The sequence below is a fragment of the Ambystoma mexicanum genome, chromosome 6q (genome assembly GCF_040938575.1).
Source record: "Ambystoma mexicanum isolate Mex_15411 chromosome 6q, UKY_AmexF1_1, whole genome shotgun sequence".
Lineage (NCBI taxonomy): Eukaryota > Metazoa > Chordata > Amphibia > Caudata > Ambystomatidae > Ambystoma > Ambystoma mexicanum.
This window is the reverse complement of record NC_090937.1, coordinates 1,262,311,749-1,262,338,770: the sequence shown is the minus strand read 5'-3', so window position 1 is coordinate 1,262,338,770 and position 27,022 is coordinate 1,262,311,749. Positions and strand designations below refer to the sequence as shown.

The window sequence follows — 27,022 nt, the reverse complement described above, 5'->3', positions numbered from 1 at the left end:
GCTCATCTGCATCCTCATGTGTGGGAGTAGCTGGCCACATACTCTGATCATCCACCCCCTGGTCTTGTTGTAACTGGTCATAACGTTGATGTGCTATAGCATTTTGAAGCGTCCTCTATGCGCTAGATGCAATTACCAATAAACATCTCAGAACAAATAATCGGACAGGCTCAAGAAAGAAGGTAAAATACTGCTTTAATCTCAATGAAAGAAAGCAGGGAGATACAGCCATCAAAATCGACGCTTGCATAATCACACGTCCTCTTGTGTATACAGAGTTTATATATCTTTTTGTACGTCATTTAGGACGTCAACCTACATGGCATTTTACAAAAACAATTAATGGGAGGGATTGGTTAAGGGGAATATATCTACTTCTAGAATGTATGCAGGTGAACATCTCATTGGCTGCCCCTTGTCTGTAGGACACACCCTAAGCTACGTCTACATATTTAACATACTGAATATAGCAGATAATATGGAAGCAGATTGGTAATGGCAACATTGCATGTGCAAGTGCGTAGCAGGCCTTATGATTGGTTGGCAACCCCATCCAACTTTGGACCTTGGGCTTGTTTAGCAACACTTGAGTAGAAACAAAACCTAGGTGCTCGAGATGCGTCAATTTCTTGTTTTCCCAATTAGTCCATCATATGTCATTGGTCTGATCCTTAGTCCTTAGCCAAGGCCTTCTGTTTGTAGTTGACCTTGTAATCTGCTCACTGTTCTGGAACATTTAGGGGGTATGAACAGACCGCCATCTCCATCTGGGTTTTAATGAATAGTCCTAGTTTTCGACTTCTGAGTCACGTGTTAGAAGACCACGATTTTGTCCATTTCAGCCTTTCATTTAGGACTATTTGATTTTATTAAACAGGGTGCCATTACTCCAACGGGCCTTTACAGACTTGCTCACTCCACCTAACATAGGCTTTTGCCCTTGTGCTTATTCAGTACTTGGCACCTGCAAATGTTCTGGCCTCTCCTAATCTTAGCAGAAATATGTCTTAAGCACATGGTCCGTTCCTTCGACTCCCTTTGTGCTTTGCACCCATCTCTCAAAATAGCCTTCTTGGTCCCTGGCCAAGGTACTCCCTTATTCTGCACGAGAAAGAAGATCTTCATTAGTTCTTCAATTTGCAATCCTAGGCTCGTGCTCTTTAGGTAACAGAGTTGATTCTTAACATAAGCTGTCGTCCATTTTCTTCCAATGGCCGCCCTCAACTTTGTATGTATACCTATTTTCAGCAAGCTTCGATGCATATTTTCTACTTTGTGTTACAGCGTGTTTAGAGCTATTGGTCAGCATGTTATTTCATCTTCTTTCATTCACAATTACATGGTCTTTAGGTGCATGTTTCTCTTTGTTCTACACTTATATTGTCCATTTTAAGTATTTTCATATAATTTCAACATAGTTTCATACAGCTCCTTTATGGCATCATTCTGTCATCTTCAGACTTTGTTTAGAGTTCATCCATAATTCTCATAGCTGCATTTCGGCCCTTTGGCAGTGAGCATCCTTCTTGGTAACTTCCTTCCACTGTCTCAACATGACGGTATCTTCTGAATGGCTGCCTGAGTGCATATTGTCTTTCATACAATCAACGCGATATGGACATGTCGGATACATTTGTGCATGGTCTACCAATTGTACCTCTTCGTTGGCTACTCCAATAAGATGGTGGTGAGGGGGCAGGGTCCAGAGGAGAGGCATCTCCTGATGTACTTCAATGTCCGGGCGCTTCGCGATTCCGTGACGGTCCCAGTCTCTGGTCAGCAGCCATTCGAGGGTCTGACGTCTAGGGAGCTTTGGCAAAGATCAGCTGGTGCACGATGGTCCCTCGTAGCTCGGGAAGAGGTCTCCTAGCCAGGTCCTCTCTTGCATCAGTTCCTTCAAGGCACAGCAGCTTTCAGATTGGCGAAGGACAGCAGCAGCAATTCTTTTTCCAGTGGGCTTCAAGGTTAAGCATCAAGTATCAACTTCAGCTTCTGAACTATTTCTAGCAGCGAGAGATATACTGTTCTGTCTCTCATTCACTCTGCTGGGTCACACTCAGGCAACCAATCATTCAGAAGGGCAGTCAGGCAGCCAATCAGGCTCACAGTGCATTCAGGCCATTCTCCTCCCTCCAGACACTCACAACAAGTAAGGTGTATTGGGACAAGTACCCAGCTATTCAGCACTCCAGACTGCATTCATACCAGTTTCGGGCAGGGCTGTCTCGGTCTTTGTGTCACATACCAGAAACCAGACACCCATAACAAGAAGTGCATATTGGTCACACACGCCATTCACCCAGGTCTCACCCCAAGGGTGTACCCACAACATACAGTCACTGGGAAGGCTGCAGCCAGTCTGGCCTGGATTTCCCCACAATACCATATATTGAACTTCCACGCAACAGCCAGTCGGGGGAAAAGACAAAGTCAGGGTTTCCCAGGACTTTGGGAAAAACAAGGTAACAGGCAATAGAAAGCAAGAGGCCACAGGGGCCATCTTGTCTATCAGAAATCAATTTATTCCAATGGCAGTGCCTGGGTATCCCAAAATGGAGGATACTCTTAGCACCTGTCAAATTCAGCATGGAGCAGTCACCAGCCCATATCCTGCTCTGTGGGCCACACACAGGTGCCCAAAAACATACACTAGGGGCACAGGGTTGTAACCCTACCCATGGGAGCCATAAGGGTATCCCAAGGGTCTGTACACCAAACCAAAAAGAGAAAGAGTACCACATGGATTCCTGTACAGAAAATAATACAGAACACACATGGAAAAGGACTACAGAACAAGGACAGGGAGGCCCAGTCCCTCCAATGCATTTCCAGCATCACACATGGCTATCAAATTTAATGTAGAGCCGACCCTGGAATTACTAGGTGTGTCGATTGGTATCCTAAGACAAGTTAGGTACTGTCATGTGTGTGGCAAGTCAGACTTGGAGACGATCAAGCATTTGGGAACTGCATGCATACGCCTTGAAAATATAAGGGGGAGATATTTGATTAGATATAGTAATGCAAGAGGAGGTCTATGTATGCAAACTATATGGGAGCATTTTTTTTAAAGTCACTTACTTAAATTCTATATATTATATAGTGAAATTATGTGATTGGATTTGTAACCTAACTGATGAATTGTATATGACAGAGTAATTATGTTTTGGATATAGTATTTTATGTTTTATTTCCTTTATATATTATGTGAGAAAGGTGAGGAAGGATAGCTCAGGTGCAACACATTTGTCTTGGGAGCAAGACAACGCAGTGCAACACACATTTTAATCTCGATCCTGTGCTTGGAAACTACTCGTTGGTATTAAGCATGTTATTAAAGAATAATTATATATGTAAGTTGGATTTTATTAATGGAAATAAATATATGGAACATATATGAGGCCTTTTTATAAAGGCTATATGTATGCTCAATTAAAAAAACTGATCATAAAAAAAGTTTTGATTACACAAAAAACAGATGTACAAAACTGTCTGACTACCATAGAAATGAAGTGATGGCAAATAAAAACATACTTTGTAATAAATGTAAGCACGCATTACTCAAAATACACAAAGGACACTGAATGCTTTGCCAGGTGCTAGATAAATACTTGGGAAACGTGCAGTTTATTAAGCTTGATCTATGAATCCACACAAAGTACGGACATGGCATGTTTACCTATCAGGCACTCTGGGAGCAAAACAGGATGTAGTTGAATGAACACATAGAATGTTTTCAACCCCAAGTTCTAGAATTTTGGCTTCCACAGCCTTGACGTCAGTGCGCAACTCATCTCCTTCCAATACATTCTCTATCACAACAGGTTCAAAACCTAATTTGAAACAAACAAAAGCATATCGGAAATGTAGTACAGTTCATATTTCACAATTGCATAATAGGACTATTTTTAACATTTTAACACTCAGAAACCAATGTTATGGTGTAATATTGGAGTTAGTAATATGCTATGGGAGGACTAGAACTTGAATGCAAAATTCCTATTTTAATTAAAGTACTTTGTCTCCAGCCCTCAGTTTCTAGAAGCTGGTCAGCAAACTAAGAGCTCCACTGAAGACAATGAAAAGAGGAGGGTTTATGAGATTAATGGCCACTGGGGCAGGGTGACCCAGCTGGTAACAGCTCGCTAGCTCAAGCAGATAGGCCCGAGCAAACCAAGACGCATACCTCTCAACTTGCCTGCTTTTGGCTGGTGACAACCACGTACATTCCAATCCTCCCGATTTAGACAAGAAATAACCACCTTGTTAAAAAAAGTTGCTATTTTTCACTGTCTCCCTCCTAAAATAATTCTAACCCCAATGCAATCAAATGGGGAAATTAAATTCTCTGAGAATTTGGGAGATTTTACATTTATTTATTTTCAAGATTTTCAATAAACAAAATATACATTACCAAAAGTTCAAACAGAGTATCAAACATAACACTCAGTGTTTCATAGGTACAGAAGCAAAAACAAAGTCCAAATCATGGATACAAATTGAAACATTTCTGATAATACAAGACACATTTCGTATCAATCGCAATATAAGATACCTAATCCAAAATATTACAATTATTTAATAAATAAATAAGAATAAATAACACAACATAGAACATTACAAAGACATAAAGACCACACACAGACTACATAAAACAGAACAAAAACAAAACGGGGGGAAATCCTCAACTGATACACATAAATAAATCAGATAGTCGGATCCAATAGAAATAACTAATCCTCAGATACACATTCACCATATAGATCTGTAAATGGTTTCCAAAGATCTTGATACTTATTTTCCTTTCCTTGTCTCACAAACATCACCCGCTCAAAGTGTGACAATACCAACAAATCATTAATCCAATTCTCTACTCTGGGCTTCTTTCTCGTCTTCCACACCATTAATATTTGTTTCACTGCGACCACAAGTGCCTTGTCAACCAATTGTCCATATTGACGAGCAACCGCACAACGCCCCCTACCCGACAACAGCAACACCTGCATAGGCATCCTGGGAAAACGCACAGACAAAATCACCTCCAGCCTATCTAATATCTCCACCCAAAATTCTAACACCCGAGGACAATACCATAACATATGGATCAACGTTCCCTTCTCCTTCCCACACCCCCAACACAAGTCATCTCCCAGCTGCTGCAAAAATGTTGCCATGTATCTGCACCCGGAATGGAGTTGGTTCACTCACCCACTAAGCCATTTGAATATCTATAGATGGCAACAGGCTCTCACCCGCCAAAAACAAATCTCTGGTTTTTCAACCACCCGGATGATGGAAAAAGTTGAGAGGTATGGTTAGGACCTTCAAGAAGGGCTTAGGCCCACAGCCATTCATGTCATTAGTGCCTCGCCATACAATTCTCAGTGCAAATACTTCCATTTGTGAGAAATCTTGGCGTGGGTCACATAGGTTTTAACACAAATTAAAAATAAAAAAAACAAGATGGCCGGTGGGAGGTCACAATGAGTCCCTGTACTATTTTCTTGCCAGCTAGTAGGTGGATGGAGGTGGCTGAAAGAAAATGGCAGCGTGGATCGGTGGCAGGGGAAGAGGAACAGGTTAACTGCAGAGACAATCTTTTAAGGTTTGGGCTATTAGGTGTTGCTTGCAACACCTATAAGCCTAAACTATTGCATTGGAGTAGAGATGAACAAAATTACTTACCCCTGGTAATGTTCTTTCGATTGGATGTTCCTCCCACGTATTCCTCATCGTATGATAATTATCCTTCCAGCTTTGCTGCTTCAGACATTTTTTCCGACAGGGGGCGCTGTGTGCCGTCTCATCTCGCTGATGTCCTTCAAGGTCCTCCATTCAACGGTCTACATTATCAGTATAAATAGCGCACACAGCGCCTGTTGACTTCAGTTCTGTTTTGCCCCCTCCTGTAGAGGAATTACCAGGCGTACCATAGACTCCAAGAAAGTGCAAAGTCTAAGAACACGTTCATTATACGGTGGGTTAGGCTGGGAGGGGTGATGAGGAATACGTGGAAGGAACATCCAATCGAAAGAACGTTACCAGGGGTAATTAACTTGTTATTCTAATGGATTGTGCCCTGCCACGTATTCCTCATCTTATGATAGGCTCCCAAAGTAATAATTTGGTGGGAGTACGTATTATATTTAGTTTGAACTGTTATTGTCCTGGACTGAATTAAGGACTGCTTTTTCAAATTGTCCTTCCTGATTGGAAGATGAATCCAGGCAGTAATGCTTCACTAAAGTGTGAATAGACAACCAAGTGGCCACTGACCAAATGTCTTTGACTGGGAGACCTCTCTGAAGAGCAGCAGAGGTTGCCCTGCCCCTTGTGGAATGTGCTCTCAAGCCGTCCGGCGTGTCTTTGCCCGCTAACCTGTAACATTCCCCAATAGCCAGGATGATCCATCTGGATATAGCCAATTAATAATTGGTCAGTTTGACGACATTTAGCCATTCTTGATATATAAAGACAGAGCCCCCTTTTTGGGTCCAGCCTATGTAATCTTTCCTCCTCCTTACCAGGATGAGGAGGTGGATAGAAAGTTGGCAATATGATCTTTTGCGACAAGTGGAAGTCAGAGACAACTTTAAGTAAAAAAGAAGGTTTCCCCCCCACGAGAACAAGCTTGTTTTTATAGAAAACTGTATGTGGGGTTTTACAGGAAAGTGCTTGCATCTCACTTACCCTGCGGGCTGACGTTATGGCGATTAGCAAAACAGTTTTCAACGTTAACAGTCTTAATGGTCATGAGTGTATAGGCTCAAAAGGAATGCATGTTACACATTTTAACACCAGGTTAAGCTCCCATACAGGGACACTGAATGGTACTGGTGGAAATACATTAGAAAGACCCTTTAGGAATTGAACAATCAGAGGAATTTTAAAATATTAACCCTCCTCCGAAGAGTGCTTGAAAATAGATAAGAGTCACCAGGTAACCTTTAATTGTTCCAATCTGGGGCCCCAGATTTGCCAAATGTAACAAAAAAGAATGCAACATAGGTTTGTCACATATAAAGGGATCCACATTCTTATCCCTGCACAAACTGCTGAACTTGTTCCAACAGCAGCGGTACAAAGATTTCGTTTCTGGCCTTCTGGCCGAAAGCAAGATCTCCACTACATCATCCGGGAGGTCCCAATCCTTGTATCTCAACCACTAAAAAATCATGCGTGAAGGTTGAAAGTCTTGACCTCTGGATGGAGAACCCGACCCTCCTCTCTTTGTGGAAGACGCATTGGATGGCAGATGGACATGTCCAGAAGTTCTGGGCACCACATCCTCCTGGCCCAATACGGAGCAATTAGGATCATGGATTTCCCTAACTTTCTCAACCTCTTGATCACATGAAGGATTGACGGGGACTGGAGGAAATGCATACAGGATTGGAAACTCCCAGTCCACTACTAACGCGTCTCCAAGAGCTCCACTTGGAGGAAATTCCCGGGAGAAGAACAGTTTGCATTCCCGGATGACACATGTCACGAAGAGATCCACTTGTGTGATTCCCCAAAGGATGAAGATCTCTAGAAGGACTTTCTGAGCTAGTTCTCACTCGTGGGACACTGTGCTCTGCCTGCTCAGAGCATCCACCGCTGTGTTCTCCTCTCCGGCTAGGTCAACTGCCTATAGAGCGATTCCTTCTTGAATCGGCCAGAACCAGAGCTGGATTGCTTCTCTGTGCACTGGTAGTAAACCTACCCCTCCTTTCTTGTTGAGGTAGTACATGGGCACTGTGTTGTCCATCATTATCAGGACATTCTTCCCCCATACAGGGGGCAGAAAGGCCTTCAGCGCTAATCCGATTGCTCTCAGTGCCAAAAGGTTGATGTGTTGTTTGGACTCCGATGAAGACCAACGACTGTCGATTGTCAACTTGTTGGGTTGGGCTACCCACCCCGTGAGGGAGGCGTCTGTCACTACAGTTATTGCCGGCCATGGTTGCCAAAAAGATTCTCCCTTGAGAATGTTGTCCCTGCAAGCCCACATCTAGGCCCGTAAACCATCCTCAGATGATCTTAACCAGCACTTGGATGTAGAGGACGGGGGACCTCCTGCCTTCCAATCCACTTTGCATCACCTGAAGCTGCATTACTTGTCTGCGACACTTTAAATCCTTGCAGCTTTGCAGAAAAAACACATGTGGTAGGATTTTCACTTTTAGACCACTTATAGGGTTGTTATAGAAAAGTGCTTTAAAATCTTACATTTTCTTTACACTTGCCATCAACCGTGTGGCATTGTACTGCGTATTATTCTGCCTACCATCATTCTGAGGCAGACTGCATTGTGGCTGTGTTATGCAACTTTCACGTGAGTGCCTTTGTTTACCTGGCATCACGCAGCATTTTGAAGATGGCTGCCACCTTCTTCACATCCTGAGAAGGCCTCCGGACTCCCTCGTCATGATTGGCTCATTCTTACTTCATTTGGCCTATCGGGGACTGGCAGGCTTTAGCCGGCCTCCTCCTCAAAGGCCCACATCTAAGGCCCTGGCCGTTTCTGTCAGTGCCTGGCCGTGCTCTGAGCTCACTTCCCGGAATCTTTCAGTAAAATGCTCTGCAATGTTCTAGTTACAATCAACGGCCCTTGTGACAGTGTCATCGCTAAGTGTGTCTTCACGTGAGTACCGCAACTCCGTTTCTGCCTCTGCACCACGGCAGTCAATTCAACTGCCTCAGGTCATCAACCGTGCAGATGCCCCTTGCTCTGCTGTGACTCTCCATTCTGCCCCACTCTCTGTGACTCATTCCCACTGATTCCAACTACTGCATTGCGGTGCTCCACTTCCTGTGCCATTCCCCAAATACAGTCTTTTTGATTGAAAATCGATCTTAGATGCGCCTCCTTCCCCCATTGAAAGTAGCTGTTTGCTTGTAAATCGTATTTCAGCTGTGCCTCCTTCCTGCATTGAAAGTAGCCGTTTGCTTAGAAATCATTTTTAGCTGTGCCTGTTGCTGCGCTGAAAGTACCCGTTTGCCTGAAAATCGTTTTTTAGCTGTGCATCCTTCCTGCATTGGAAGTAGCTGTTTGTGTGAAAATGTTTGCTGGGCGCACAACTGCTACTACCTTTTTATATGCTTTTTTTGTTTTAAATAAAACAAATGTTTTTAGTACACAAGGTACTTTTACATTACATCAAAGCATTATATAAATCAGAACACAAAATAAAATGAAAATAAAAATACTAGGTCATCGTTTGTCAGAGAAAAATAAAGACAAAACAGTAATGTATTCCTATGGTTGTCTATGTTTCTCGTAGGTCTAAAAATCAGGCAGTAACACTACTAGAAAATCGACATATCAGTAATTTTTTTTGGAATTAAGTACGCAGCAAAAATTAATAAAGGAGAAAATAGTCACACTATGAAATGCCAAAGCGCTCCAGATGACATATCAAAGTCATACATTTGTTAGGTATAGTTTAACGCCTCTAACTGAGCTTCAGACATTACCTCTTCAATTTTCGCAAAAGTTATCATCAAGAACTTAACCAGCGACAACATAAGTGATAAGTGGTTAGTTGACATTAGTCTGTACCAAAATTCTGAAGAGATCACTGTCGATGTGGAATTTATAAAGATACAAAAAAGGGTAATCCTCTCACGCATCATCTCGGGACAAGACAATACCAAGTGTATGAGAGTTTACAACTCCTCGCCACAGTCTACAATTTCTTAGTTCTTTAATGATTCTTATTTTGGGTCCTATTACTTACAATGTTGGAAGACAATGAAGTCTAAATTTAAGGTGCACGTTTCTGTAGATAGCCGATATTCAGTCTTCTTTCATAGCCTGTGATGCATTCTATCTCTCTTGCTCTGTATAAATTTAGCCTAGACAGGTCCTGCATATCAGCCATCTCATCCCAGCTCTTTAGCTTTCGTTTTATTGAGCTTTCGGCAATAATTCCACTGATGCCAAGCCGATCCATAAACAACTCACATTTATTTTTTAAATATACGTAGGAATAGATTCTATTCTTTTAGCATCATGTTGTACAGATTAGTCAATATGGGATTTCTCTGCTCTAGATAGTTTAAAGAAGAGGGATATCATTTGCTTCATCATTTGAGCCCATCATGAACACAGACCCAATTAATTTGAAGCGAATTACACTTACTGGTACTGACTGTGGGAGACCCAATACACTTCAAGATTTAACCCTCCTTTTTATCAAAGAATTTTCTGTTATTGCTTATTAGTTCACACCCATATAGTACCATTGCAGAAGTCTTTGCTCTATAGAATTCTATCATTGTTAGTAGCGCAAATTCACAGCATTGCCATTTTACCATCTTTAACAAAGATATACTGGCTCCTATCTTCTCTGATTTTTCTTTCATCCATTTTAGTCCTCTGTTTGACAGACAAAATACCTAAGATAACTTATACATTCCACTCTCTGGATCGATACATTATTTATCTTCCAGGTGTAATTAGCAGATTAGCAAGGTATGTCATCATGCCAGTTAAGCAATGCTGTAGATCGGCGGGGGTATAGTCTACCATTAGTAGATCGTCAGCATATGCTATGCATCCTCTCAGATCTAACCATCGGGGCGCATATCCTTCCCATTTAGTTGCCTCCTCCCATATATCGGAGAGATACAGGTTGAAAAGAGTGGCTGCAATTACGCAGCCTTGTCGTACTCCCCTTGTTACTTCCTTTATAAATCTTCCTGGGTATTTAGTCTTGCTTGCGTGCTCTTGGAATATAACATTTGGATCATACTTAGCAAGCCTTTATCAATCCCCCATCTTTCTAACTTTTTCCATAACCTCACCAGATCTACGGTATCGAATGCGACTGATAAATCAATGGCTGCTACATATATGTTTTTGGACTCCCTACTTTCAACTTCTGAGAGGAATGCGTTGTGTGTCAATCCACTTTGAATTGTTCCTATGCCTCTTCTAAACCCAGTTTTCAAAGTATGCAGACGCTTTGTGCTGTCAGCTCATTTTTGTAAGTCTTTGGGTATAAGAGGTAAAGACCTTTGATGTGTCAACAAGAGAGATAGGGTGATAATTATTTGGTAGACGTCTATCGCCTGTCTTATAAATCGGGATTATAATGGCCATGACATAGGACAAGAGCCAGTTTTGGCTATGTGCTCAGAGTGTAGACAAGATCTCTGCAAATAGGTTTGGATTGTTTTTCCATGAGCCTGTTTGTTACACCATCAAGACCGCTAGCGCTAGAATTGTTTAATTTCTTAATACCCGCAACTATCTCCTTCTTAACAATTTCTCTTGTAAAAAGTGGACCCAGTGGTGTTCTGGAAAACCAGTTAATTGAGCAGAGGACTGTAATGTGTTCCTTCTATTTAGGGTCCACCAAATTGCCCTTGAATCCTTTTTTATTAGACTGGACATTATGTCTTGTTTTTTTTTTCAATGTTTTTGTGCCTTTTTATACATAATCTATACTTTTTGCTCTAGCGATTTTATTTCTACCTGCTGTTAGGGAGAATTCTCTGTTTAGGCTGACTTTCCTAACCTAGTGAGTCCCCCGGCAGCTTTGCTGGATTTTTGGGGTTTATTTTTTTCTCCTGCCAAGAGTGAGACTCTTTTACCCTCATTCTTGGGCATGATTTGAGTGTGTTTCTTTGACTCTAGATGTGTTTAAAGGGCTATGGGGTCTTTTACTCCATAGGGCTTCATGTGTTTTTGTGATGTGTGTTACACAGCACCCTCAGTGCAGTAACACAGGGGTATCATAGTGACCCCCCAGTATAGACTCCATACCCTGGGACTGACTACTGTCTCCCAGGGCATGTAAAGTCACCATTGACTTTACTAGTCTTGAATTCTGAACAGAACCAGTACAAACCATCATATTGTGGACATACTGGCTGGGGCAATTTGATTGCCGCGGGGTCTGTTAGTCGAGGGGGCACGTCTCTGTCCCCCCTGTTCGAGTTTTGGCTGGAGGCAGTGGATACTACTTTTTATATTCAACCGCGAATATTTCTCTATGGGATTTTCCCATTGTTCGAGGCTATTATCTTTGTTTATTTAATTACGACAGCCTCGAACATACCACCGGTTTATTTTATTATTATTAAATCTCTGGTTGGTATTTTTTTGCCAAAACTTGATTCTAAAATGGCGTTTGTGTTCTCTTCTGTGACTCCAACCCAAGTCGAGCCCTTTGTTCCACTTTTTGGCTGGCTTCTCCACAGAAGCCCTCCAAAGTGGTGCCACTCTGTCTGGGGTACTTAGGAGGGGTGGAGGGGGATTTAGACACCCTGGACTGAGTTGCCTGGGCAACTCAAGTCGCACTCCGTCCTGATTGGCCCAAGTGGTGAGCCGGCCGGCTCACCACTTAGCATGTTTGAGTGACAGCTAGGCTGAGTGTATGGGGGGTTTCTGCATAAAAGCACAGCTTTGGGGAGTGGAACTTCAGAAGTCGCCACAGGACCTAAGAATCCGACGAGGGAGAAGCTGAGCCGACCTGCCACGACGACACCACCGGTGGAGCCCTGCTGGACCGTCTCACCACTTTTCCCAACGACAGAGGAGATCTCCCGCCGGAGAGTCTTCTTCCTTTGACTGGTGGGGATAACCAGTTTCACCGTCTTTTCGCCTTCCCGACGCATCTCGTGGCCGCCTTGCCTGTGCCAAGCACCCTGGCAACCGGAATACCACGTTTTACCACGACCGCGAAATAAAGGATAATACCTTTAACCGGAAAACTCTGCGGCTGGTTTCTTCCCTGGCAGTGCAACGACCTTCACCTTTCCTCCAAGTCGAGAACTTCTCTTCCCCTGGACGACGACGAGACTTACACCCGCTGCCAGGAACAACTGCCACCGCTGGAGGATCCTTCCCACTTAAGGTACCGTGTCCCGCCTGGCTTCCCTTGCCACCGACTGTACGGGGTAGATTTAGCCCCCGGCTTTCGAACCTGGGTTAGCCTGGAAAACCCTGGCTAAACTTTTCTGAGCCTCTCTAAACTCTTTTCGAACCCTCTGCAAGACTTTCTAAGCCTAGTGTAACTGTGTGATCTTGGGCGCATTTGTGCTCTGCTCTCTCTAAGAGTGGGCCCAGCCTATGGACTTTGGCTCACAAGTGACTTTTGCTCTTCTGCCTTGCTAAAAGTGTTCCTAAACCTTAGAGTGGTGTATCTTTCCATATTCTGTCTTTTTCCCTCCCTTCTTCATAAATAAACGTATTGGAGTGCCATCTTTAGTTAAGCGCTCACCTCTGTATGGAAATAAGTGGTGTTAACTAAGACTTATCTGATAAGGAATAAGGGTTGTATATATTATAATAGTAACTGTGTTTAGAGTGTTTTACAATAAGAGTGCTGGAGCGTTTCAAACAGTGTGTTTTTAAATAAATAATGATATACTTTTATACCAAAGCTCTGGTCGGTGTTTGTTTGTATTACTGTATCTGAGTGCCTATTGTGTATACTTTGCATACTGCCTAACTCTTCTTGAGGGAAGTCTGACTGCTCAGCCACAGCTACCAGGTAAATCTGGGTGGTACAGACTGCTACCAAGTGGGTTTACTGCTAACACCTGTACTCCTAAATCTTTTGCAGTGTTCCCAAAGGGAACTGCACAGGTTTCTGCCTAACACCTGCTTGGACTCTTCACTTTCTATAAAATTATTTTTTTACCAAGCTCATCTCTCCTCTCAAACAACCTCTTCTCATTATTACCACTCTGTCAAAGTTGGTCAACCTTTTATTCCGGCATTCTCCATATGGGTAGGCTTGCTGCCTTCCTTACATTACCCAGTTTGTCAAGTAATAGTGGGATGGAATTTGGGGTAGTAAGTCTACTTTTTTGCCCACAGGTAAGCCATCCCACCATTTAGACAGTCTTGTGTTAGGAATTTCTACATTGCTACTGTGCTGTATAAGTCGTCCCTTTGCTCCTTGAATGGATAGATCTCTATTACTCAGAGTCTGGTTTTTCCCATGATGTTATTCTTAACTATTTTCAGATCATTTATTCTTTCTAGTTTGATATTTTTAGTGTGTATGTAATCAATGGTTGAGGATGTCATGGCATTGGCCCACGTCGGTGTATCCTCTAGGTCACAGTCTTCACGCAAGTTGGACTGTTGGAACCCCCATCTTGACAAAAACTGCTACCATTCTTGCCCACTATTCGCTATTCTGTAGGTTGATAACCTTACTTAATCTAGTTCTAAATATTTTTCATAGCTGTTGTCACCTTGCTTTTGCAATTAAAACCGCCACCCAAGATGAGGCCACACCCAGTCTCTTGCCATTCAATCGAGTTGTATTCCATTTCCTTCATTAAGTTCCAAAAGTCACCACTTACTGGATCCTAATAGATAATAAGGGTGGAGAATTCTTTACCCTCAATCATATCAGTTAGTCTCGTTATTAGCATAACATCATGGCAGGTTTTTACACATTGAATGATACTGAAGCTCTGAGATTTTATGGCAACATTTAGACCTCCCACAGTGCATCCCTTCAATCCCTTTTTTGCGTTTTTGGTATTGATTACATACCCATCAAACACTGGTTTTGTCCTTAGCCATGTTTCTTGCAGGACGATTAATTCTGCATCCTGGAACAACACAATTAGGTCTGCATGTAGAAACGAGTTATGATCCCTTGTGTTCCAACTTCCCATTAAGTAGTCATTTCCTCTAAAAGCCGAGTCGTTTCTTGGAACTTGCGGGCAGAGATTGCACGAGCCATCCCCACTCTGATTGGGTTTCCTCAAGAGTCTTCCCAAGTCATGCTGTTCTGACTCCTGACATTTGGCATAGTATGTCTCAAAGCCATTCAACAATAGGTCTTCCTGACAATTAAATACCATGGTTTCTAGCAATTAAGTTGAGAAATGAACTGCACATTTCCAAATACAATTGCGATCAAACATGTGAAAAAATGTCAGGTCTACCGAGGAAATATTTTTTAGACAGGACAGTGTGGCTGGGGCTCTGTTGCGCTTGATCGAATATGGCCACATAGAGCAGGAGCTCCGTCCTGGGAACATCCTCAACACCGAATTAACCCGCTGTGGCACTGCTATTCTTAACCACATTGGGCTGACGTTACTGAGAGGTGTACCTGTGGCCGCTGACTGACTCCTGGTCTTGGAGGAGCTGTATCCAGAAAGTTGTTGCTGTCTACAGGCTACTGCTTGAAACCCCCTGGGAGTAGCTGTGGTGCGGCTCCATGCGGTGTTCTCCCACTGGCACCCGAGTGCAAGGCGCTGCAGGCCTGCTGGGGGAGGGGCGCCATTGGCCCAGACGCACGCAGTGTTCATGCGCTTTCACCCGAAGCAACGACTGAATTACCGGCCGTAGTTGGAATCTCTCTGCAGCGTGACTCCATCTGCTGCTGCCTCACCATCTGGGACGCGACCTGGGCGTCCGTTGCCGCTGTCCCCATTTCGCTGGATGCCTCCCCGTCGACCAACCGCCGGGACAACTGGCGCTCCCCCTGACTGGTGCGGCATCCACGGTCCCTGGGAGGCCACCCGTGGCTGCAGATTGGTGGTCATAAGCAGCGGAGGACTCCAAGCATGAGGGCTGAGCTGCGGTGCGGAGCTGCCGGGTGCCCCACCATGCTGCCATCCTTCCACTCGCCGAGGACTGTTTACGCGCAAAGTAGGTGTTAGGCAGAATCCTGTGCAGTGCCCTTAAGGACCACTACACACAATTAAGACTACCGGTGGCAATACAAGTTTTACCTTTGGTACAAGCCCGTACTACTATGTTAAAGTGGTAGCAGTAGCGGAGCAGCCAGGCTTATCTCAAGAGTATATGAGCAGTAGCAGCTATTACACAAAGGGACCACAATTACTGTGACTCAAGCAAACACTGACTCAAGGTTTCAGGTAAAAAATATGAGTACATTTATTTTTAAACCATTCGTTATAAACACAACACTTCTATTAATTCAAAAACCACACGTAAAATATACTACAACTAACCAATTCACTTTGTACGATATACTTCAAGGAAAGTGTGTTTTAACGGACTGGTATTATGAAACAAAAGACGTTACCGGGAATACACTTGCGATGACTTTTTGACAGTAACGACAGTTCGGTCTTACTAAAGATACGCGTATCCGCAGAAAGAATTGTTACCCGGGTAAAAACACACTTAGCACCCGCGATACCCAGAGAGAGTTGGGGGCAAAAATCATAGGCAATACTTTTGTCAAGACAGGCAGGATCAGAGAACACTCTTAGACAGAAATTCAAAAGTCAATAGGCCGGAGCCAGTGTCAAGTGGAACCGGGTTTCTGTTGTCGAGGATCACACAGTCAGATAGTTCACGATTCAGCGTAGCCAGGGGTACTTCGATATTGTCAACAGAGGAAGCAAAAGTTATAAGAAAGAGGGAAGACAAGGGCAAGCCTTGGAGGTGAAGAATATGGATTCACCCAAATTCCTCGAGTAGAACACAGTACCTTATTCAAGGAAGAAGCTGGTGCCACGGCAGTTGTTCCTGGTAGTTTCCTACAGACCTTCGGTTCCTGTAGCTTTGACCCGAAGGAGGACGTCTGGAGGGGTCTGCACCACACAGGGATGAAGCCGGCAGCAGCGACAGTGAATAAAAGATGCACTCCTTAAAAACAGGAGAGGCTCTTCAGGTGGCTATCCGGACCACTACAGCTGTGTGCAGCGATTTCGACCATGAAGGGAGTCCTCTGGCTGTAGAAGATGAGCTGGTTATCCCCACCAAGCTCAAGGGAAGACGACTCCGGACTGGATCTTCTCTTAGTCGTTGAAGGGTAGATAGCTCAGGACTGCAGCAGGGCTTCACCGGGACAGGATAGTTGCAGCAGTCAACTTCCTCTCCGCTTCTCTTCGGTTCCTTGTAGTTCCAGTGGCGACTGACTTCTAGCCCAAGAGACCTTCCTTTTATACGAAAATCCCCCATTCACACAGCCTGGCTGTCAATCACGCAGCAGGGGGGTGTACCACCACCTCAGCCAACCATGGTAAAGGGCGGCTTGGGTTTCCTAGGATACCCTGTGCAGGGGGCGACTACACACCCCCCCCTCACATTCAGCCCACCTAGACACCCAGGCACCTAGAGGAGGGCTTCTTGGCAGAAGCCCGCCAAAAGACAGCGAACAAAGAAGGCAAACCTGGTTTGCTGCGCAAAGTAAAACACAAGAAGGACTTTAACAAAAAGAAATGGCGAATAAACCCAACCGGGGCCAAAAGAAAAAGCATTTGGTCAAGCAGGTTTAAATTTGAGGCTAATATAAGAGCCTTCAATACTACCACGTTTATTTAAGATAACCGCGGTAGAAAAGTTAGGGTAGATACCACTGCCACCACCAGCCAAGTCAAAAAGTTAAAAGAGCGAAACAATGCTCTAGAAGGTACAGATTACAAAAGGCTAAGGATTAACCCTTTTCAGTACTCCATGTAAGATGGGGTGTACTGGATCTGTGGTTACATGACTAAGTAAAGTTGATGGCAACTTTACCCTTTTCTGGGGGACAGTAGTCATCCCCAGAAATGGAGTTGTTGGGAAGTCTAAAAGACAACCCTGTGTCACTGCACTGAAGGTGCTGTGTAACATACAAAAGAAGGGGGCTACTGAAGTGGTGTACTCCAGAGTCCACAATCATAAAACAGCTTAAATACACATGGCAAAATACAGGTAAGAGTGGGGAAAAAAGGGGTACACTCTTACCAAGTGCAAAAATAAACTCCAGAGATCCAGCAAAGCTGCTGGGGGACTCACTAGGTAAGGGAAATTAGCCATAGAATGAGAATTCTCCTTAACAGTAGGACCCATCTTGGCTGAGCGGCGGGTGGGGCTGGGTAGTGCACGTGGCGTGGCTCGGCCGCGCAGCGGTCGCATTCAGATCTACGCAGCCCTAGGGGTGGACACGCTCTATACACACCACTGCATAAATTCAGTGGCTGTCTGAAACAAGGACACTTACTGCGCCTGCAAATGCCTCTTGCAGTGATAGCCTCGTTCCTTGCTGCATGTCCACGGTATCCACCTGGACCACGTGGCTGCCTCATGCTGATCTTCCCTCCTGAGCCTCTGCCCTAATACTCGTAGGGGGCTCCTCCGATGGCACACACTGCTGCCAGGCTCAAGAACGTGTGTGACTTAACCTCTGGCCCTGTGGATCAGTGACAATCTCTCCATTTAGACCAGCGATCCCCGGGGGGGTGCAGCCAACGCGAATTGCTGCTGATAACTGAGGGTGCCACTTCTGGCCACAACCACGTGCTCGTCCTCGCCTCCCTTCATACACTGTACTCGACATTCGGTCCTCATGGCAAGCACCTGCGTGTGACATACAGAGGCCCTAGCCAGCTGATAAAGTAGTATGAGATGAAGATAATGGGCCGGGATGGCCCCTGGCAAAGGAGATGCAGTGACTCTAGTATCTGATTACTAGGATTACGTTGGAGGCCACAACCCACTCAGGAGACAACGCACAGCCTGCCGAATAGCGACCATCACCCCTTGGTCCCACTGCAATTGCCTGCTCTCGTAGCAGAGGCGTCGGCCCCCTATGTCCTGCTCAGAACTGACCTATCTGGCCTCATCCTACGGCCCAGCGAAATTTAACTAAACCCGCACGATCTGAGGGCCACTGACTGAACCCACGGTGGGCAGGCACACATTTGGCCAGCATGCCCAGAGGGGCCAACAAGAAACAGAGCACCATCAATATGTTTGCGAAGGCAACGCAGAAATCAGCGGAATCACAATTAGGGCAAGGGGCAGTCATTTCATCGCCTCCTGACAACCAAGACACGTCAAAAATGTGCGAATACATGCAAGAGGGGTTCACCACCCTCCACTCTAAGCTAAACGACATGAGTGGGACTATTTGCTCAATTAAGGCTCACATGGAAAGGACAGACAGCCGAGTGACGAAGGTGGAAAACAGAATGAGCACCGCTGAAGATGACATTGGCTCCCTCCGAGCCGAAGTGAACACTTCATCCAAATGCGTCCAAGAGGTCAGCAAGAAAACTGAAGATCTTGAATCAATATCTGCATCATCGGCATTCCAGAAGACAAAGTTGAAGGCCCCATGGAAGACTACATAGAGCAAACCCTGCTATCCCTGCTGGACTCTCCAAAGCTGTCTCCACAATTCGCTATTGAAAGGGCCCATCGATCTCTAACGGCTACACCTAAGCCAGGAGCCCCTCCCCGCCCGAATATAGCAAGAGTGTTGCACTACCGCGACAGGGACGCTCTACTGCGAGCTGCAAGGACGATCTTCTCCTGGGAGCCTCCAGAATTCATCTCTACCCGGATTTCTCCACTGCCATCCAGCAGGAGCGGAAAACCTTCCTGTCCGTGAAGAAGAGACTGAGGGACTTAGGAGTGAAGTACTCCATTTTGTATCCTGCCAAGCTCAGGGTCGAGCACACAAATCGGGTTTTCTTCTTTACTATTCCTGAAGAGGCAACTATATTTATAGAGGAACACTTCTCTTGATGACCAGCCCATCGTGTATGCTCCCAGGGACACCCCCGACTATGTCTTGTGATACTAGTTCTCCACTATGGGCCAGGCCTCGGATTGATCCTCGTCATACACTCCCCGCCGAAGTGGTCCCTTGTTGTTGGAATCACTCCCGGGGACATCCCCCTTGCTTCCCGTTGTGATGTTGGACCTCCTTCGTGGGCCAGGCCTTGGAGTGCTTCATGACATTCATCCTATACCAAAGTGATTCCCTTGGTCCTGGGCCAGGTCCCACACGTTCGAACCATGTTGCGGAAATGAAAGTTTTGTTCAGTGATCTTATGCCACAATGACCTAGTCAATATCCCAGCACAAGCGTGCTACTTTTCGGTTGGCGCTAAGGCCCCCAGGTGAAGTTGCCAATGGCTGTGTTTTGGTTTAGTTCCGGATGGGGGGGATCATCCTTCGGTTTGGGGAGGGTGGGATGGGGGTTACATTTGAAAAATGGCTTGGCAAGCGCTGGGGAACTGAAGCTTTCTTACCACACTCACGGAGACCGTTGAGCCTACTGCTACATACACATGGTCTAGGATGGAGGGGTGCAACTAATGGCCTGGACCACTATCTACTGGTAACATACAACTGGGGAAACGATATTTGCATGAGTTGGAACATAGGGGGGCTGGGTTATTTTGTCAAAATGTAGAAAATGCAGCTTTATGCCAGAAGGCACCATGCTAACGTGCTCTTCCTACAGGAGACACACGGCCTTGCGCCCATATGTGAGAAATTCGCTAAATCCTGGGGTCCTCACGAGTATTACACCGTTTACTCTTCTCAGAACCGGGGTGTTATGATCATTATTCTCAAGAGCCTCCAATTTAAACAAAAGGCAGTCCACATTGATTAGATTGATTCATATTGTAATGCTTCAACAGTTTTACGTTCATGTTTTATGTATTATGTTGTTCTATGTACAGTGCTTTGGCGTAAGGCGCTTTATAAATCAATAAAAATACAAATACATTGATCATGTAGGGTGTTGTGTTTTATTGTTTGGCACTTTGCAGGGCAAGGAGATGGTATTGCTAAATGTTTATGGACCGAACATTGATGATCCTGACTTCTATGAACACCTATCCACACTTCTATCTGGATTCCCACTTGTTGCGATACTCTGGGGGGCCGAGGGGGACTTTAATACTATTCTTGATGTTCTCTACGACAGATCTGGCTCCAAGCCTTGCCAACTCTCCAAGGCAGCTAAGACTATCCTGGACCTACAAGCTCACTTTGAACTAGCCAACCCATGGCGAATACTTCACCCAGACTCTCGCACGCTCTCCTTTTATTCGTCAGTACACGATTCCCATTCCTGCATCGATAGGTGGCTCATTACAGACACTTTACTAGCAACCATCACTCATACCTCCATTCTTGCTAGGACATTCTCTTATCACTCACCAGTGACGATATCCCTTCGATGGTCTGCGGACATCCCCGCGACCCGGACATGGAGATTCAAACCACACTCCTTATTAGACGTTGCATATGAAGCGGAATTAGGCACCGATATCGACGACTTCTTTACTTTAAATACCAGCTCTGTCTCATCCCAAACCACCTTGTGGTTGGTGTTCAAAGCATACATAAGGGGTATGTCAATTTCCAGAGAAGCAGAGGTGCTCCGAACTATTAGGAGAGACATAGCCAAAAGCAAAGACAGGCTCGCCGCCTTCGAAACACAGAATGCCGCCACACAATCACCCGACACGTTGGCTGACATAAGTAACAAACTAGATTAATTCTGTACACATGCTGACTGCGTGCGTAAATTCCTAGATAAACCCCAGGCACTGCGAAGATACGGTGAGGGTGAGCACCCTGGTCGGGCCCTTGCTAGATTGTTCTGGCTCGAAAGGGGATCGTCGCATATCCTGGCAATAGAAAAGGCAGATAGTACCCTAGCACTGTCATCGGAAGAGGTAAATGACGAATTCTGCTCCTTTTACGAGAAGCTGTATGCCAATTCCGATACAGCTACGGATGACGAAATCAGTACATTTCTGTGCGGCCTTCCGCTCTCTGTAATTTCTGCGGAAACCAGAGAGGTCCTTGACGTCCCGATCACTGCCGAGGAGCTATCAAATGCCATTGACTCGCTGGCCTCAGGGAAGGTGCCGGGATCCGACGGGTTCCCGATCGAGTTTTATAAGAATTATAAATCACGCCTTGTCCCCATCTGGAATGAAGCTTGCCTTAAGGGTATTCTACCACCCTCCCTCCGCAAAGCAATAATAACGGTGTTGCCTAAACCAGGCAAACCCACTACACAGTGTGGTTCCTATCGGCCCCTTTCGCTTATCAACTGAGATGCCAAGATATACGCCATGGTTCTGGCCCTCAGACTGGCTCCATATATGCACTGCATCATACATCCAGACAAGTCGGGGTTCATCCCAGGCCACGCCACTTCTTATAACTTGCGCCGATAATTCAACATATTAACCTGCAGCGACCCTAGATATGCAAAAGGCATTCAACTCTCCGGGAGGTTTCTATGGCAGGTACTCGAAAAATGTAACTTTGGTCCCCAATTCAGAACCTGGGTCAAGCTATTATACTCCTCTCCAGTCGCAAGAGTCTGTACTAACAATCTGTGTTCGATGCAATTCCAAATAGCGAAATACACGAGAATGGGGTGCCCCTTCTCGCCACCGATATTCACTCTGGTCATGGAGCCATTGGCCGACAATACACAACAGCGACATTCACAGAGGATTGTGCCTGTCTGGCTCCCCTGAGATAATCTTGTTATATGCAGATGACGCTCTTCTCTTCATCTGAGTGAACTGCACTAAATCAACTCTCATCCCGTTGACGGAGGCCACCGCCCCCCCCCCCCGACCTTCAGGGATTTGTCTGGGCCTAATCCGAGTTCACATACCTGGGGGTGGGTAATTACATGAGACCCGGTCTCGCTGTACGACAACAACTATGGCAGTTATCTAGTTAAATTGGCTCGGCAATGCGCTAGGTGGGCGAATCTTCCAATAACTCTAGCAGGTAGAATCGCTGTTCTTAAAATGGTGATACTGTCTCAGCTACTGTACAGATTCTTAAATGTCCCGATCTGGCATGGCCGAGTATTCTTCACAAGGCTCGCTCGAACTACTAACTGCTTCCTCTGGCACTCAGGCGCGGTCCGTCTGAAGCTCACGACCTGGACGACCCCGGTGGCAAAGGGGGGTCTCGATGCTCCCAACTTCGAAGGGTACTGGATAGCTGCCCAGGCCCACTATGCATCATTTTGGTTTGTGCCTACTAACCCACCCCTTCATGTTAAACTAGAACGCCTAGCTACTGTTGAATAAGACATTCGCTCCTTGGTGATTTCAACTGCACGGTTCGGTTCAAACCTTCTGATCCCGTGGGTGCTACGGTTCAGGCCTTAACCAGGCTATGGAAACAAACTGACAACATGCACCCATTTTATGGGGATTTCCCCCCCTTGAAACTTCCTCCCCAACTCCCCCTGGGTGGACTCCGGAACTGTGTACCGCTGGGAAGCGGCAAGTTTGCCAACTGTACGTGATATATTTGAACAAGTAACCTTCACATAGTGGATGGAACTCCCTAGATAACTACGAGGTAGACCTACTTGTTGGCTTCGGTACACCGGCCTGCGGCGAGTGTTGAAAGCCAGACTCCCCGACTTTCCCGCCATCCCACAAGATGATCCAGTCCTATCAGAAATCATTGGCACCATGTGCATGAGAGGTAAGGTCTCAAGACTATACACCACATTCCAAACTCAAGGATCCCCCCCCCCCCCGGTTCACCAAACTTAGGGAATCTTGGGCCAGGGACTTGGAGGTGGAGTTGACCGATCAGCACTGGGATTACATGTGTACCCACTCACGGACAATCTCAGCACTGGGATTACATGTGTACCCACTCACGGACAATCTCTTTCAATTCCTGATTCAAACTGATCCAATGTAAACTATTACATAGATTCCATTACACACCGGCTAGGCTACCTAGTATGTCACAGGATCACCCGCACACGTGCCCACGATGCAACTCCGCTAACGCGGACTCCATGCACATGATATGGACATGCCCTCAAGTTGGCCAGTTCTGGTCTACAGTATGCACATCTCTGTCTGACATGCTATAATGTACCATTACCCCATCCCTGCTAACCTGTCTCTTCTACGAGTTACCTGTATTAAATCGAGACTTCAAGAAGTTGGCGAGCCTGGGACTCCTTCTAGCAACCCGCTGTATCCTCCTGGTATGGCTCCAACCCAGAACCCCCCACACATTAACAGTGGCTCTGTGCCCGTAGTGGGCCTTGGATACCGAAGAGTGCTGGATGCTGACGCAACCGAGCACATCCAGACCGAGAGACATTTGGGGCCTCTTCCAACTATATGTCTCCTCTTTGTCTGATGATTCATGGGAAGAGGCTGATGCACTGCCTTCTCCCCTGCCCCCCGCCATGAGTTAGTAGAAGTGTGTAAGGAATACATGGTTAACCAGATGCTTGCTTCCCTTATATGTTCCAATGTTACTTTGGCCCTTTGGTTGGTTCACAATACTGTAATTGTACCACGAATGGACTCAGTGATTTGAAATAAGATTGTTCTCTGATGCAATGCCGAGCTAATTGTAAATAAAGTTTAAAAAAAAGTTTTAAAACAAATGATGGAGGCGTGGCTAATAGCGCTAGAATGCTCTGTCTATTCAGAGGGGTGTTTTTCTTTTCCTCACAAACCGATTCAAAGATAAGGGGACACATTCTAAGCAACTCAATCAATGTTGGTCCGTTCTTTCTTGGGTGGTCTAAACCGCCCTGATCTGGGCTGGCCTCTTGCCGTGCTTTCGCGAAATACTTGTCCGGACTATTAATTGGAGGCTGGATAGTATTCGCTCTGCATTCCCAATCTTTGTTTCATCTCTCCTTTGCTTAGGTGGCACCCTGTCACTCGTTTCCATTGTACCGAGTCTTTTTATCCAAGATCTGCCTTGTTTTTTCTTTGCCCACACGTTTTGCAAACTGTCTTTAGTCCTTGCACCAAGATGGGTTCCGATTCGTCCACATTTACCACTTCCTCAGATTCTCTCCTTGTTCTCATCTTTGATGCTTTCCAAATTTTTGTAAGGAATTTGATTAACCCGTTTGGTGTCTTTGATCCCATTTTTACTCTTAGATTTATTTTCTAATTATATGTTTCTATTGATTTGCTTTAAGTTACCATTATCAGCGTTTGCTGTTGAGTTCATCCTGCCTTAACGTCCTGCATGTCCAACCTGGTCCTCAGTGCCCCCCCCCCAATACCCTCTGTCCCCCATCCCCTGTGTTTTTACCCCCAATCTCCATGGGCCTCAGTACATCAGCCGGGTAAGTGTCCTCCTCATCATTGCAGCTAGCTATGTCACTATCCACTACTTCTATATTTCATATCCCTCTCCTATCATTAAATCTGTCCGGAAGAAACTTCAGGTCATATTGAGCTCTGTTAGTGAGAATTCTCATTCTATGGCTAATTTCCCTCACCTAGTGAGTCCCCCAGCAGCTTTGCTGGATTTTTGGAGCTTATTTTTCCACTTGGTAAGAGTGTGAGCCTTTTTTCCCACTCTTAATGTGTTTTGCCATGTGTATTTCTACTGTTTGTGTGATTGTGGGCTCTGGAGTACACCACTTCATGAGCCCCACTTTTTATGTGTTACACAGCACCTTCAGTGCCGTGACACAGGGTTCTTTTTTAGACTTCCCACCGACTCCATTTTCTGGGGCTAACTACTGTCCCCCAGAAAAGGTAAAGTTGCCATTAACTTTACATAGTCACTTTAACCACAGATCCAGTACACCCCATCTTACATGGAGTATTGGAAAGGGTTAATTCCTAGCCTTTTTTATCTGTGTCTTCTGGAGCTTTGTTTCGCTCCCTTAACATTGAGACTTGGCTGGTGGCAGTGGTATCTACCCTAACTTTTCTACCACGATTATATTATAAACGTGGTACTGTTTTAGGCTATTTTAGTAGCCTCGAACTTTAAACCCGCTTGCCCAAATACTTTTTATTTTGGCTCTGGTTGGGTTTAATCGCCATTTTTTTTTTTTTTAAAGTCCCTCTTGTATTTTCCTTTGCGCGGCAAACCAGGTTTGCGTCCTTTGTTCGCCGTCTTTTGGTGGGCTTCTCTCAAGAAGCCAACCTCTTGGCGCCTGGTTGTCTAGGTGGGCTGAATGTGAGGGAGGGGTGTAGTCACCCCCTGCACAGGGTATCCTTGGAAACCCAAGTCGCACTTTGGCATGATTGGCTAAGGTGGTTGTCTGGGCTGGTCAACCCTCCTGCTGGGTGATTGACAGCTAGGCTGTGTGAATGGGGGATTTTCGCATAAAAGGCAGGACTCTTGGGCTGGAAGACAGAGTCGGCACTGAAACTGCAAGGAACCGAAGAGAAGCAGAGAAGAAGACAGCTGCTGCAACTACCGAGTCGAGGGGGAACAGCTGCAGTCCTGAGCCATCTACCCTTCGATGACAAGAGAAGATCCAGTCCGGAGTCTTCTTCCTTTGAGCTTGGTGGGATTAACCAGCTCATCTTCCACAGGCAGAGGATCCTCTTCTTGGTCGAAATCGCTGTACACAGCTGTAGTGGTCCAGATAGCCATCTGAAGAGCCTCTCCTGTTTTAAAGGAGCGCACCTTTTATTCACTGTTGCTTTTGCTGCCCTCATCCCTGGGTAGTGCACATCGCTCCAGACGTCCTCCTTGTCCCCACGACTGAAGTCACAGGAACCGTGAGTCTGCAGGAACCACCAGGAACAACTGCCGTGGAACCAGCCTTCTTCACTTGAATAAGGTACTGTTTCCGACCTCGAGGAACTAGGGTGAATCCCTTTTCTCCTCACCAAAGGCTTGCCCTCATCTTCCTTCCCTCTTATAACTTTTGCTTCCTCTTGTGACAATATCCAAGTACTCCTGGCAACCTTGAATCTTGTACTATCTGACTGTGTGATCCTCAACAACAGGAACCCAGTTCCACTGGACACTGGCGCAGGCCTATTGACTTATCTTCTTGTCAGAAAGTGTTCTCTGATTCTGTCTGCCTTGACAAAAGTATTGCCTATGATTATTGCCCCAAACTCTCTTTTGTTAACTGAGGTGCTAAGTGTGTTTTAACTCCGGTAACATTTCTTCCCGCGGGTACGCGTATCTTTAGTAAGACCGAACTGTCATTACCATCAAAAAGTGATCGCATATGTATCCCCGGTAACGCTGTTTGTTTCATAACACCGGTTCGTCAAATCATAAAGGTACTTACCTTGAGTTGTTCTGCACAAAGAGAATTGGTTGGGTGTAGTGTATTTTACGTGTGGTTTTAATTTAATAGAAGTGAAGTGTTTTGTGAACAGATGGTTTAAAATAAATGTACTTTTACTTTTCAACCAAATACCCTGAGTCAGTGTTTGCTTGAGTCACAGTTATTGTGGTCCTTTGTGTAATCTCTACTGCTGCTCATTTGCTCTTGAGATGTCTGGCTGCTCCGCTACTGCTACCACTTTAACAGTGTAGTACAAGCCTGTACCA

At 45.3% G+C, this 27,022-nt stretch overlaps 1 protein-coding gene across 3 annotated transcripts in view; it reads right to left on the bottom strand.

Moving 5' to 3' along the window:
- Window positions 1–27,022, bottom strand: part of SEPSECS (Sep (O-phosphoserine) tRNA:Sec (selenocysteine) tRNA synthase) — a 1,182,953-nt gene that overhangs the window by 724,125 nt on the left and 431,806 nt on the right. For all 3 annotated transcript variants that reach the window (XM_069631868.1, XM_069631867.1, XM_069631866.1), the window contains exon 5: window positions 3,680–3,833. In XM_069631868.1, the coding sequence (XP_069487969.1) occupies window positions 3,680–3,833 (154 nt within the window). The remainder of the gene's footprint in view (window positions 1–3,679; window positions 3,834–27,022) is intronic.